The sequence below is a fragment of the Peromyscus californicus genome, unplaced genomic scaffold, assembly GCF_007827085.1.
Source record: "Peromyscus californicus insignis strain IS unplaced genomic scaffold, ASM782708v3 Scaffold_16__1_contigs__length_79575227, whole genome shotgun sequence".
Taxonomy (NCBI): Eukaryota; Metazoa; Chordata; class Mammalia; order Rodentia; family Cricetidae; genus Peromyscus; species Peromyscus californicus.
The window spans coordinates 32,310,501-32,326,183 of NW_026294458.1; the positions used below are offsets into that span (position 1 = coordinate 32,310,501).

Here is a 15,683-nt window from a genome sequence, read left to right on the forward strand (position 1 = left end):
TTCTACGGGTAGAGCTTTCCAATTATACACATACATATATGTAACAACAATTAAAAAAAAAGAGGTCACTGACAGAAAGCAAGAAAGGATACACAGGGAAGTTTTGGAAGAAGAAAGGGGAAATGGCAAATTATATAACTACATTTAAACTTAATAAAATTTAAAAACACTATAAAAATGTGATGTATGTAAAATCCATAGCACATAGCCAGAAAAAAAAGGAGGTATGTTGTGCCCAAGCTTCTCAGCCAAAGTAGCCTTTTAAAATGCATATTATAACGAGTTAAATATGTTAATTATAAACTACCAACAAGCCTTTTTTCTCAGTGGAAGACAATAGAAGCTATTCTGTTTTTGATAGGTTTTTGGTTTTTTTTGGTTTTTGTTTTGTTTTGTTGAAACGTGGTTTCCCTCTTAACCCAAGCTGACCAGAAACTCACTATTCAGAACCAGATGGCCTGGAACTAATGGGCTCTTCCTGCCTCAGCTTCCTGCGTGCTGGGATCACAGCTAAGTACCTCCACCCCATGCTGAGGTTTATTGAGTTAACTGGTTGGGAGACAGATGTGGGCTAATCCTCCAGAATTTAAACTGTATGCATATTTTTGACCCAATTTCTGACCTTCTAGAGATCTGCCCTATGGAGATGAATGATATGAACACATATCTTTAAATACATTTAATTTCCTTTAGGGGACTTAACACAAAAAAAGAAACTAGATAAATATCCAGACATGTGTTGGAACATTCTCATTAGAATATTATTTGTGAACAGATAAATAGAAAGTTGAATTAATTTAAGTAGTCTTCAATATTAATGGAATGAATTCTGATTGAATCATAAATGAGATACAACGCAGACTTTTAAATTATGAGACAGAACTTGGGATGAAGCACAGCCATCAAGCGCTTGACTTTCGTATGAAAGATCCTGTGTTTGCTTCCAGCAGTAGCACAGACAAAATGTAGTACATTTGATGTAGTTAAATATAGTAGAAGTAAAGCCAGAGTACCTTGATCCATGAAGAAAATTTAAATAACACACATAATCCTCTACTTTTAAGTTAAAACAGAGAAAGGGAACAACTGATACATATACACGGTTATGTCCATAAAATATTCACAAACACAAAAAGGAAGTTATTCATACTGATTATCTCTGGCAGTAGAATTTCTAAGTTCTTTTTTATTGTTCTAAGGAACATGGAACTTTTATAACAAATTTTAAACTAATTATGCTATTTACATTTTGGAAAAATACTCCTCAAGATTATTCTACTTTTCTTGGCAATGTACTTTCATATGAAATTTCTAATTATTTATTCACATTGATGAAAGAGGAAATGTTCAATTGATTAATATTTTAAGACATTGACTTTTATCTTTCAATTGATATATCCTAGAGCACATATTACTTTAGATTTTAAAAAATTTCCTAGGTATTGCTATCCATTTTGGCTTTGTTATCAAGTAACTTAATTTGCAAACTGGATTTTATTATTTTACTTTTCCTACTTGGCTATTTTTTAACTGAATTCATATAGCTAAATTTAATGGCACTAGATTTAGTGTGTGGAGACGCAATCTCTGAAGAAAAAGGAAGCTACCATCCCATCGACAAATGAGCAGACCGTCCTGCCAGCCCTCTTGTTTTCTTAACCATCTCTGATAGGGTGCTTATCACTGAGCTGGATCATCATCCAGCTAGATTACAGGCTCTCTCTTGGCACGGATTAATCCAAACAGTCTTGCAGGGTCGTCATGAACACTTTCCTCGACTGCCTGGTTATCGGGTGGGGAACTTTCTACCAAATTGACCTGAGAAATGTTGGTATCCATTGCACACACTTGTGCATCCTTCTCCCTTTCTAACAAATGAGTGTTCTGTTTCCTGGGCCTTCTGCGTTTCCCCTTGAAGCTGTGATCCAGTGTGGCGTAGCACATCTGATCTTCAGCACGTCCCTGAAAAGAAAAGGTATGTTAGTTTTTCATTGTTGGTCTATTCTTTAATTTCCAAGACTTTTATAAATTTCCATGGCCTATGGAAAAAAATTTCTTTTCTGGCTTTAGTTACCTTATTTTGCCAAAGTTGACAGTTAAAGACAACAACAAATCAATAGTTAATTCAAGACTTTTGAGTTGAAAAAGAAAAGTATTTAGATGAAGCTTCATGGATTTTTTTCTCCTCATACTCAAAATTTACGTGAACACATTAGACAGTTTCTCACCTGCTTATATCTTCACCTTCACCTCAAGCAGTTACTGCCTTATGTCACTTCTACCGAGTAACTGTACCTTCGTTTGTTTAGGAGGGAAAACACACAATAGGGAGGCATCTAACAAGTATAAGGTGTGCTTTACATACGCTTAGTAAATGATGATTTAGTCGGACCCACAAATCCTTCCTCTGCCTCTTACTTTACAGTTTTAAAGATTCGTTAGAATAAAGCAAACAGATCTCCTCGCACAACTGACACCTAAGATTGAATGGAATTTGTTACCCTTCCCCTCTGTCCTAGAGCTGGGTCAATGTCAGGGTGAGGAGAGAAGACTAAGGTAACCTGGGGCAAACAACAGGTTGAAGCCCAGACCTTGAATGCATAGTTGGAAAATTCCAGCATTAAGTCTCAGTTGTGTTATGTACATCTTGGGCAGCTTGAGCTTGGGTGGCTTCTTGAAAATCGTACTGAGTCTCAGTATTCTTGCTTTTAAAATGAAAGCAGTAATATTGATCTCATAGTGCAGATATGATTGGTAAATAGAGAATGTTCATACTGAAGCTGTAATTTAAAAGCAGATGATATTATGATGATTACAGGCTTCAAACTAAAATTGGAGGGTTTTCATTGAATATAGTGTAGCTATCTATGTTCAGGATTTACCTCTAAGACCAGGCCAAAATCATGGGGCCAGAGGCCGAGGAAGTAACATTTGGATGAAAAATTTCCCCGCACCTAGGCAAGTATCTCCCTATTGGTATAAGGAAAATGCCTCGTGTTTTTATGTCAGGCAGAAGAGATGGCTCCATTTACAAGCTCTTTAGTTTCTTTATCAGACTTGCTATTCCTTAACCATTTCCACAAAAGTACAATAGCTGTCTAACTGGTGTCCACACGTTCATCTTTCCCTCCACCATTCATCCCACTGTACTGTTTTCAAATTATCGCTGTAAGGTACAACCCTTGTCTTTTACTATCTGTCCTTCAGAAAGAATCACAGCCTATGGACTAAAGTCTGGATTTCATGTCCTGACCTTTAAGGTTTTCTATTTTGATGCTCAGTACTCCCCTACTCTGCTCTGTATCCCAGAAAATTTGTCAATTCACTGCTGCACGCATTTAGTACTGTTGTCTGCCTCAACTTTCCCCAGGCCGACTGGTGAAAAGCTATCGAAGTGCACTTAGAACCATGGAGGGGTGATGATTTGTTGGTCTTTTGGGACTTTGTTGAACTCTCCTATCTTCTCTGATAAATTCTGCCCTATCCTGTTCTAGAGACTTGGAGTCCTGTACCCAAGGCCAGCAAGACCAAGCAACTGACCTATGCTATACCAAGTACCCATTGCCTCCCATCACCCTGGCAACAGGGCCCAAGAGAATGAATGACTCAGGTGTTAATATTCTGAACCTGCCCTTTGGCGCCACCCTATGCCTTGCTGTGGAAGCCTATTCTTAAGGCTTCTCCTTAAGAGTTCTCTACCCATTTCTCTTCTCCTTCTGATTTCCTCCCAAGATGCACACCTCTTGAACCCCTCACCCCCACCTCTCTCCCTCCCTCCTTCTTCCCCCCCCTTTCTTCCCCCCCACCAAATAAAACTCTTCAGTGAGCTTCTGTCTGCATGGCATCTCTGTCTCTCACCTGCTGTGGGGCACCTTGGCTCCACCCACCAGCACGTGTAATATCATCACACCAGGAATGGGCATATTTGATGGCATTTTAAAATTGATATTTACTATCAAGAATAGAAAAGACATCTTTTCCCTTGAATCGAAAAATAAAATGCACAAGCCTTTAGTGGCTTGTCCAACATCACTTGAGGTGTCTGCTGATAACAGAACAGAAAGAAGAATGAGGAGAATGAGGAGAATGAGGAGTGCGTCACTACTCAATCATCTCAAAGGCAAAATACATTCTTAGCTCTGTCTGTCATATGAGGCATGACATCTCCCTTCAATACCAAAGTGGTTGGAATTTGGTTCCTGCAATTATAGGAAATCACTCCAAATAATATGTGGCAATACTATTCTGTTTTATCAGGCAGTGTCAGGGTAAAAAAAAAAATCTGAGTCCCAAAAAGGATCATGGCTGTACATTCAATATTTACTTGAGATTTCCACTGTGCTGGCTTAGTTGAGGGCATTGGGGGTTCATAGAGGAAAGGGTAAAGAAATGTGAGTCCCTAGCAAGAAATAGAAGCCACAGGGGATGGAAAGAACCCATCTAATTCCACATAGTTCTGAAATTATTGGGAAAAACAGAGCAAAGGAAGTTTCTGTTGTTCTGTTGGTTTTGTTTTAATATTGAGATCATTTGCACACATGTTAGGCAAACGGTAATGATCATTTCCAGGAAGAAAAGAAAAATAGAGGAAAATTAATTAAAGTTGTAAGATCCTGAAACTCAGGAGAAATGACACGGAGCATAATTAGTATTGGTCTGAGAAGGGAGAGGATGCTTTTTGACAGAGTAAGGAGGTAGGACATTGACCCAAGGTCAACAAACAAATAAAAGGAATAGCACATGTGTATATCCTTAAAGTTTATAGGCTATGGGAGCACTTGGGGAATAATCTTATTCCTAGATTTTCTGATGAAATCTTAGGACTTAATTTTTCGATGGTAGACCAAGATACTCAAATTACAGTCTCTGAACCACACACATTGTTTGCAAAGGGCAAAGAAATGACCTGTGTTTCTCAGAAAACACTTTCTTCCTTCAGCCTACACATGTTATTGTAGATTCCCTGCGCTTTTGTGACCAATCAGTGTATGAGTATCAGAGTAGCAAATGGTCATGATTATGCTGATGAGGTGAAAAGGAGCAATTTATAAGATTTTTTTATAAGCACAATTTCACAATTTATAAGCAATTTGTGAAACTGAATTTATAAGAACGTAGTAGAACAGAGACTAGTTTTCTGAATCGTGTCTTTAACTACATAATTCATAAAAGAGCTGGCTCAAAGATGTTACATGGTTTTGCATCTTTTCCACTTGAGGAAAAGCCAGATGCTTCTCAAAGAAAATGACTCCATGCAGGCAGACACAGAGATCCACCGCCAGGCACCAGGCTGAGCTCTGGAAATCCAACTGATGAGAGAGAGGAGAGGTACTGCAGGCGAGGGACATTGAGATAATGATGGGAGGATGTGCAGAGATGACCGGCCACACTAGTGGAAACCCATGAACTGTGGACTGGTGGCTGTGGAGCCCCCATGGGACTGGACTAGGCCCTCTGGATATGGAAGAAGGTTGTTTGGCTCGAACTGTTTGGAGGACACCCAGGCAGGGAGATCGGGATCTGTCCCTGGTCTATGGGTAGGCTTTTTGGAATCTGGTGCCTGTGGTGTGACACCTTGCACCTCCTTGGTGCAGTGGGAAGGGCCTTGGACCTGCCTAGGCTCAGTGTGCTGGGCTTTGCTGACTCCCCATGGGAGACCTCGATTTGGGGGATGTGGGGATACGGGGTGGCTTGGGAAAGAGGGCTGGGGAGTGGGAGGAGGGAGGGGGGGTCTGTGGATAGCATGTGGAGTGAGTAGGAAATTTCTTAATAAAGAAAAATGAAAAAAAAAGAAATTTTCCATAGTAAATGCAAACATCATTCCAAAGAAGAAACTATTTTACAAAATTTCTTAGTCTTCTGAAATACAAACATATTTTGACTTCTTAAAGTGATTGTATAGCTATGACGGCATCAAGTACTTTCAAGGAATTTCTTAGTTGTGGAATTGCATGTCAATTTTGTCTTTCCCAAGATAAATGGCAAATATATCCTGTATTTTGGACAATTATTACAAGTATAATATTGTAACTACATTATGGATGAAGAAAGAACTCATTCAGCTATACTAATATGATAAAATGATATATCAATAATTGGGGGGGTGCTACTCACATATTTAAAATGAAGCAAGTACTTTGTCATTCAAATAAACTGTAAAGCACTCATACTAAATATTTAACACATGAAATATAAGCAATATTTACTAAAAATCCTGGAAACGTATTGAACACAAAATGTTTTTCTTATGTGTCGTATTATCATGTAGTATTATTGTAGAAAGTTGGAACTAGAAATAAAACTATACATTTTTAAGTCAAAAAAATAAAAACAAAAAGAAAAAAGAAAAAAAAGAAATGACTCCATGCAATTCCCATGTGTTTACTCATAATTATATTCATAATTCTTCTCATAGTTACAGCTAAAACGGTGTAGGTGGGTCTCTACATTTCTAGATGGTGTAATTACACCTTAATCTCCTTCAAGAGCTTTCATTTTATCATCATGAGTTTAACAGGAAATATCATGTCATGTAGCTTTTCCTACTTTAAAAAAATAAAAGTGCACTTTAAAGATTTGTGTTTATGTGTATATGTGTGTGTATATATGTGCATATCCCCTCTCTCCCTCTCCCTCTCCCTCTCCCTCTCCCTCCCTCCCTCCCTCCCTCCCTCCCTCCCTCCCTCCCTCCCTCCCTCTCTCTCTCTCTCTCTCTCTCTCTCTCTCTCTCTCTCTCTCTCTCTCTCCCCTCTCTCTCCCTGTGTGTGTGTGTGTGTGTGTGTGTGTGTGCCTGCAGAGGGCAGAGAGGATGTCATACCCTGCAGCTTGAGTCAGCAGTGATTGTGGGCTGTTCAGTGTGGATTCTAGGAACTGAACCCCAGTCTTATGTAAAACAAGCGCTCTTGCACTGAGCCATCTCTCCAGCCCCTAAAAGTGTGTTTTATAATTAACCAAATGTCGGATTGCATATGTGGTGGCTTTTTTCTCAAATATCACTACATCCTGATTTCTTAATAGAATTGTTAAGAAGTCTGATTTCTTATAAACGTCTTGTAGTGAAAAGGAGAAAAATTCTACCACAATAGAAAATTTTCAAACTGTGACCTATTTTAGAACAAGAATATTGTATGTAAGATGAATCTGCCTTTGGATTCTGTTTCCTCACACAGTATCTGCGTGCTCCAGGACGAGCTTTTCTTTCTTTGCAAGTTTTAAAAACTAGGAATTTTAATGCTGCCTCCTTCATGGGACTCTAAGCAGAGACTGCAAATGGGGCACATGAAGCAAAGCTGTCACAATTGCTGTCACAATTGCCCATGACTAGTCTAGTAAGGGGATATAAGAGAAAAGATTTTGGAGAAGAAAGAATAATACTTGAACGTTTGGATGCTTTCAGAGTATTATGCAAATTCGTTGATATATATTTTATATATATATATGTATATATATATATGCTTGTATGCAAAGACAGGGCCTATTGTTCTTTGAACTACACCTAATTTTGAGTCTTCTGGTATTGTTTGAGTTTTGCTCTTGCTTCTGTATTTCCCTATAGAGCTCAAGTCTCAGAGCTTGACATGTGATTCATGCTGCAAAATTTTTAACAGGCTGCTCCAAATGTATATCAGAAAACACCCTTTGTGCTCTTGAAACATGTCCAGGTGCTTTGAACTAGACTAGACTTAACTCATACAGAAAACGTCACCTGTCCAGATGTGGTGGCTTCTTGCATATCACTTGCAGACCTTTGTGGTCGAGCTTTCATTTGCTCATAGCAGTCCTCATCCATTGCTTCTTGGGAGTAGAGGTGATGGAGATTTCCGTGAAAAAATGAAAAGTGCTGGTATAAATAAAATGCGTGATCCAAACAATATTTAGCTAAGAATATACAGCCTCAAGAATTATTTAAGTAGTCTTTTAGATGGACGTGCAAAGAAGTTAAGAAAGCACAAACTGTTACTGGCAGATTAGACAGAGGAGTCTCTTGTCCACAATATTACTGACAGATGATAAGAAGCTCAATATGGAGACTGTATCATAAGGATTTTCTGTACCACAACAACATGTGGAAGTCTCATCTGAACTACTGTTTAAAATGATCTGGAGATCCAATGAAGTTAAAGGGTTGCCTATGTTATCTACTACATGGGTGTGGCTGCATGTGGTACACCCTAGCATAAAGCATGGCACTTGCAAAGTCCATCAATGATTACAGTTTTGTAATTAATTCTATGAATAATATGCTTTATCCAGAAACATTTAAAGTGCCTCACTCTAATTTTGAACAAAATGGCTTAGATTCTGATTTGTGTCCCACCAATCAGAAGCATCTCAGTTAGACAGGACTGTTTCAGATCCTCAAGATTGTTCAATGTCATTCGAAGGATCTAGAACTTTTGTGCAGTGTCTAAAAGTCAACAGACTTGTACTCACTACATTCTTCATGCTAGTGAACCATCCTATTCTGTATCTTTATTCTCCCAAACACATCCATATACAAGCCGAACTAGAGTGGCTAGTTACCCAGCCAAAATGTACAATGCATCAATTTGACCTCAGAGAGGAAGATATATTTATTATACCAAAAGGTACCTAATAATCTTTCTATCCTATCTAAAAAACAACATGGGAAAACAGCCTAGAGTGGTGTTTCTCAAATCATGGTCCATGGGAAACTAGCATCAGAATCTTGTATTTGCTTGTTAGCAGATTTCTTTTTTATTTTTCGAGACAAGGTTTCTCTGTGTAGTTTTGGTGCCTGTCCTGGATCTCGCTCTGTAGACAAGGCTGGTCTCGAACTCACAGAGGTCCTCCTGGCTCTGCCTCCTGAGTGCTGTGATTAAAGGTGTGTGCCACCATGGCCCAGCCTTGTTAGCTGATTTCTAAATCCAATCCAGAGCATGTGAGGTCAGCATCTGGAAATAAACCCCTGGTATATTTTGGTTTGGAAAGTACAGATCTGATGGGCTCTGGGCCATCAGAATTTATAGGAACTTAAATATGAAGGATGAGATCATAATTCTGTAACATAAAGCAGAAGGAACATTATTTTAATATAATATTTCTGTCTTGTTACAGTGTAGAAGTTAGAGGATATTCATAATGGAAAGAAAGACAGTTAAATCTTTGAATCATTATAAAATTCCCATATCTCTAGCTTTATAATTCTATATTGGTTTGGATACACAGCTATCATGGTATTTTTAGATCACAGAAAACCTTTGTATTTGAGACAGAGATCTGCAAGCAGAATAAACTCAGAGACTCTGCTCGTGAGCAGAGGGAAGGCCCATAGCAGGGTGGCAGCTTCTCTCATCAGCCGTGGGATCAGATCACAGCTGCTTGCTCTGAGCACTTGAGAGTGTTTTGTTTTGAGAAAAGGTTCAAGTGAAGAGCACTTGTAGAAGAATAAAAGCACAAACCACTTAGTGATGACTTGGTTCTGCTTTCTCCCCAGCTGCTATCCATCCAGCCCCAGGTTCTCCACTTAAAGAGAACAGGCTATAACACAGGAAATCAGAGAAAGTGTTCATGGTTTTGGCCATTAACTGTACACAGGCTTCTATACACAGATCACAAGATACAGTTTCTGTGGATCGTATTCTGTTCTGTGGCTTCATTTCATAGAATTCTCTGTGTGTTAAAATTCATGGGACTAGAACCTTCTGTTGCTATTCTAGTGGTGATGTATTATCGTTGCTACCAGTGTGAAATAAAGCACACAGAAAAACAGGAGTTGCTGGCTTGCACTGACTATCAAAGCACAATTTACAGTGTGGCCCTTGCAAACATATCCTATGCAATATACTATATATGACTTATGGCTTCTAGAATGCCTAACTGTGATGGTTTTAGAAATGGGATACCTCAAATTGTTGATGTCCAGTTATGGAAAAATAAAACTTACCTGGGATTATATTTTCTAAGTTACCATAAATTGGAGTATCTTCAACATAATATTCTTCAGCTCTGTAACAGGGGAAAATAATTTTCTCTTTTAGATAAAATCCACTTTACACATGGCAAAACATAATTACTAAGTAATAATTGGTTAACTAATAACTAATTTCTCAGCTAATTTCAATATCTAGTATACCATCATATGTTCTTGTTCAGTCTGAGACTCCTGTGGTAGAAGTGATCATATATGAATAAGTGAAAGCATGAATCATGTATTCATGTGTGTGTATGTATATATGTATATGTACATCTGTGTATGTGCATATGTGTGTGTCTATGTGTGTCTTTATGTGTGTGTATGTATGTGCAAATTAAAAGTTGAGATTGGAACCTTCTTTCAGGAATAAGGATAACAAATGATTACCGAGAACTGTTATGTGCTAGGGACTTTTGGAAGCACATTTCATAAAGTTTGTTTGTTTGTTTAATTCTCAAAGCAATTCTAACAGACCAGGACTGTATCACCTTGATTTTATAGATAAGAACATGAAATACACAAAGGTTGCATGACTTCTCGATTTCAAGGTCACAATGTCACGAAAGTAGAAAACAGCAGAGTGAGGATTAGAACGCAGGTCGTCTGTGCTGTAAACTATACTGCTGTTTGCCTGCTACCAGTGCAGCTCTGAAAGGTTCTTTAAAATTGCACCAGGCCGTGATGTAGCCTTTAATGCCAGCACTCAGGAGCAGAGGCAGGCGGATCTCTGAGTTTGAGGCCAGCCTGGTCTACAAAGTGAGTTCTAGGACAGCAAGGACTTAACAGAGAAACCCTGTGTTGAATCCCCCCCTCCCCCAAAAAAAACCCTACATTTGTTAGGTAAATTCTATAGACTCAGATTGGTAGATGAAACATAATGATTGACAACATTAGCAACATATAGTTACACTTATAATGTAACTATAAGAAGCCTGAGACTCAGATAGATTAACTTATTAACTTACTTTTATGAGCAATATCAGAAATAATTGCCAGTTATGAGAATTTCCCACTCTGCCAGGGATCATTCAACCCTTGGGCCAGGCTTATAGAAGAGTATGATTCCCTATACTGTACACACTAGAAATCTGCAGTGCATTGGAGCTAAGTATCCAGACACACAGTTAGTAATTGTAGAGCTAGGGTCACAATGTAAATTTGATTGCAACATCCCATGCTCTACCCATATTCTAAGAAAGTCATACAAAAGACACATAATCTAAAGACTTTAGGGAAACAGTCCAGAAGACCATATAAAGATCATAGTTTCCTGTCTCTCTAGTCAAGAGAGTTAACAGGGATATGAGAGTATTGGTTCTTATTAACTTTTCTTCTTGCTTTATGTGAGTAATGCTATTATTACAGTAAGTACCTTACCAACATCACCAGATTGTCTACTGATATCACTCTTAATGACAATGGCCCTACTGGCTAAATTTTACATTGACAGGGTAGGGACAGAGGAAAATATCACTTGGTAAATGAAATTTTATGAAATTGCACCCACTACTTTCACTTTGAGATTACATGTTGCCAAGAGCTAGGAGGAATAATAACCAAAGGGAAAGGAAGTCATCCCAAGGCATGACACCAGTAGTGCTTCCCATATTTCTTAAAGAAGACAGAGTATCTATAAATACTAAGTAGGTCTCCTTAAACAAATAACAGTTCAAAAGATGCCCACACGAAATGGTTTGGAAAGTCTAGATGCTGGCCCACGTTTCACTTATCTGATAGTGAAGAAACCATTTACAACACTCTTTCCATCCAGTACACCTTAATACTGGAACCAATGGTCTTGATCATGGTTTTCTTCTGGATATGCAGAAAATATTATAGCAAAAGTTGAAGACTTTTTAATAAGATGAGCCATCCATTTTCCCAGCCCACAGAGATAGCAGATACAACCTGCAAATGATAAATCATGTCCAAAAAATGAATATCACTCTATTCCCTATGAATGAAAATAAGATGTGATTTATAATGCAGTGCCCTGTGTCTGCAGGCTGGTCTCAAGTGATTAATCACCTCAAATAAACTATTATTCAGAAGCAGCTGCTTAACGAACAAATTAAAAAACGTGTTTTTACTTGGCAATGCCAAATAGTTCCAGCTTTTTGCAGACATATAATAAACTTCAACAACAAATGTTTGGCAATGTTTTATGTGGGAGATTACAATAATTGCTGTTCTTTTTTTTCTTCTTCAGTGCTGAGCATCAAATGTCAGATCTTGTGCATGCTAAGTAGGTATCCTTCCTCTGAGTTATATACCCAGCTTATACAGTGACTGCCTTTTAAAAAATTAATAACTGAGCTCATACCTGAGAGGATAATTTACCCCGAGTTTGGGGTCAAGTCAGACTCTCAATCTGGCCATGCCTAAAGAGGACCTCTAGCCATTAGGAACATTTACTGACACTTCAAAATTGTGAAATATATTATTGTAACCTCTTTTATTATCTAAATTTTGAGCTTTCATTTAGACCTTATCCAATCACTGTTTAAAAACATTTACTTTATTTACCTCAAATGCTTTGTGATCTAAGTATATTTGAATTACTCTTAAAAAAATTATTTCTTCTTGGATCCCCTTGAACTTCAATCCTGTAAGTTCTAACTGTAATACTTACAAATCAAGGATGTTAAAATTAATTAATTCTTCTCAGCCTCCAAATTCTCAAATATAATATAGAGTTCCAACACCCAAACAAAAAGGTAGGATATTTCTGCAAAACTAATCAAGTTGTTCTAAGGAGTTGGGGAGTTATCAGGCTAGGGAAAGAGCGGGCTTAGAGTCTATCAGAAGTTGATGTTGACAAATGTTAGCTTGATTTCCTTAAAAGGCATTTCTTTGACTAGGTAGAGACATAAGCTCAGGTTACATTGGCATCTGAATGTTATCTACAACCACAAAGGAGGGTGAAATTACTTAGGGAATGAATACTGGTAGAAAAGCAGGTTGCTAGGGGAGTGCTGACACTCTGGGGTTTTAAGAATCAGGAGAAGGGACAAGGGGGAAGAAGCTACTAGAAAGGGGAGTGTCTTAGGGCTTGTTTGTTTGTTGTTGTTGTTGTTGTTGTTTGTTTGTTCTGGTTTTTCAAGTTTCTTTGTGTAGCCCTGGCTGTCCTGGAACTTGCTTCAAACTCAGAGAGCCTATTGCCTCTGCCTCCCAAGTGTTGAGATTAAAGGCGTGTGCCACTAGACACCAGGCCAGGCTTAGTTAGGGTTTTATTGCTGTAAAGATACACCATGATCACAACAGCTATTATAAAAGAAAACATTTCATTGGGGCTGGCTTACAGTTTCAGAGGTTTAGTCCATTACCATCATGGCAGGACATGGTGGTGTGTAGACAGACGTGGTGCTGGAAAAGGAACTGAGAGTTCTACCACAGACAACAGAAAGAGATTGCCACACTAGGCCTAGCTGGAGCATAGAAGACCTTAAAGCCCACCCCCACAGTGACACAATTCCTCAAACAAGGCCACACCTACTCCAGTGAAGCCACACCCACTCCAAAGAGGCCACACCTCCTAATAGTGCCATTCCCTATGGGCCAAGCATCTAAAGCATGAGTCTATGGGGCAATACCTACTCAAACCACCACAGGAAGCAAAACCAAAGAGGTTTCTTGGTGACTCAGAGCCAGGAAAGTGAGCTTTTCAAAGAAAGTGTCACGGTCCCCAGGGCTACAGATGGGCCAGCAAAACAAAATTAAGATTTGACCCTATAGAATTCAATGGTTACTTTGGCAAGAGCTGAGGCAGTGAATTAGAGACCCAAAGACTGAATGACATAGATTCAAGACTTTCAAAAAGAATGGGGGAAGCCAGCAAATATGATAAGAATGCAGCTGGATCATCATGGTTGGCTGTAAAAGGTGTATGGTAGACAGGCAGCTTTGTAGTGATATAGCATCAGGCTGATATTTTCTCATTTCTTATTTTTTAAAGCGTGAACAATGCAGTCTGCTTATGTATTAAGGCAAAAATACAGTGAAGCAGAAAGAATATTGAAACAGAAGAGAAAGAACAAGCTGATATGGGTATTCCTGAATATATGATTGCTGAATTGTTACTTTCTTCATCAAGAACTGTGAGACTGGCACTAATATCTTGGACAGAGAGTGGGAGGGCCAAAAGAAGAAGGCCCTGATCGAGAAGAAGCATGTAAGCCACAGATATATTTCCTGTTGGCTTGAGGCAGGAAAGGCATTGCATTGTTCCCTGTGAAAGGGGACAGTGACTGGACTCTCAGAGCCGTGTTGTCCAACACCAAATCTTCATCGCCGTGATCAGTGTTCAGAGTCTTCTCTGATATGCCTAAGTCTTTGTGGGGTTAGACACAGGGAGCTCATATTGTGTAGTTGGGGTTTTCTCCAGTCCCGCTCAGGCCCGCAGCCACTCAGACCCAAGTAAACACACAGAGGCTTATATTAATTAAAACTGTATGGCCTAATGGCTCAGGCTTCTTGCTAGCTAGATCTTACATCTTATATTAACCCATTTCTATAAATCTATACCAGCTTACCGGTATCTTTACATCTTGCTTCTCATGGCGGCAGCTGGCAATGTCTCCTCTCTCAGCCTTCTACTTCCCAGAATTCTCCTCTCTGCTTATCCCACCTATACTATACTTCCTGCCTGGCTACTGGTCAATCAGCATTTTATTTATCAATCAATCAATCAGAGCAACACATTCACAGCATACAGAAAGACATCCCCAGCAATATTGCTTGTGCTTTGGAGTGCATACAGAAAAGCTTCTGGCCTAAGGGAGAGAAGACAAAAAGATATGCCAACATGAAGGTCTCTGATGCAATGGGGAAAGAATCCTAGAGCAGTGACACAGAACCAGGGTGATTGTGGAGCAACGAAGAATGAGGGCCAAGGGGATGACTTGCTAAGTAAAGTACCTGACACAGAAGCACAAGGTCCTGAGTTCAGATCCCCAGTAGGCTTATAAAAGCTGGGAGTGGTGATGCAAACCTGTAACCCTACCTCCCAGAGCCGTTCCAGAGGGGAGCTGAGAAAGATGGATGGAAAGGGTTCACTGATCAGCCAGTCTAACCAAAATGGTAAACTTTCAGTTCTGTAAGAGACCTTGTCTGAGCAAACAAGGCGGAGACTGATGGAGGATGACAGTAATGTTGATGTCTGGCCTTTTCACAGACACTGACACCTGTGCATACACATGCATTCCTTCCAAATAAAAAAGAACCTCTTGGGAGAGATAGGGGCTCTTCACAAGGATATCTTGTAGTTACATAAGTTACACTTGCTGGGGCTTACATCACAATTACAACAGGATATTTTAGAGACACTTCTGAGTACCTGTGAGACATGCTTATAGACCCTCTCCCTCCACAAACTGAACTCAAGGCTCTTTTGCTGAAGGCAACACCCACACAACTCATCGAACATGGAGAAGTTGAGTTAGTGCCTGCATAGAGCCTTCACCCCAACATGCTAGCATCTTTGGTACAGGGAAGAACTCTGTACACTAACAAAGGAGAAATGTAAACACCAACACAACTACAACCCTTTTGATTTACAGTGCTGCCCTGCCTTCAAGATATGCTAGTGCAATGGCGTAACATATCTTGTGGAAGTAACTAATCCTTGTCAGATTTGACTGAAGGCCCACTCAACAAGATGGAACCCATACCCTGCACTGCTTGGGTAGCCAAGAACTTGAGACTAGATATCCTAGAAACCTAGATAAAACTAAGTGCTTCTGTTCTA

The 15,683-nt window shown here is 39.2% G+C and overlaps 1 protein-coding gene across 2 annotated transcripts in view; it reads right to left on the reverse strand.

Moving 5' to 3' along the window:
• Window positions 1-1,166: 1,166 nt before the first annotated feature.
• Window positions 1,167-15,683, reverse strand: part of LOC128112082 (T-cell receptor-associated transmembrane adapter 1) — a 37,589-nt gene continuing 23,072 nt past the window's right edge. The window contains exons 4-6 of one of the 2 annotated variants that reach the window (XM_052740829.1): window positions 9,908-9,969; window positions 7,706-7,794; window positions 1,167-1,962 (exon numbers count right to left, since the gene is read on the reverse strand). In XM_052740829.1, coding sequence (XP_052596789.1) covers window positions 1,705-1,962; window positions 7,706-7,794; window positions 9,908-9,969 — 409 coding nt within the window. In that variant the 3' untranslated portion in view covers window positions 1,167-1,704. The remainder of the gene's footprint in view (window positions 1,963-7,705; window positions 7,795-9,907; window positions 9,970-15,683) is intronic. The other variant, XM_052740830.1, reaches the window with a different exon arrangement.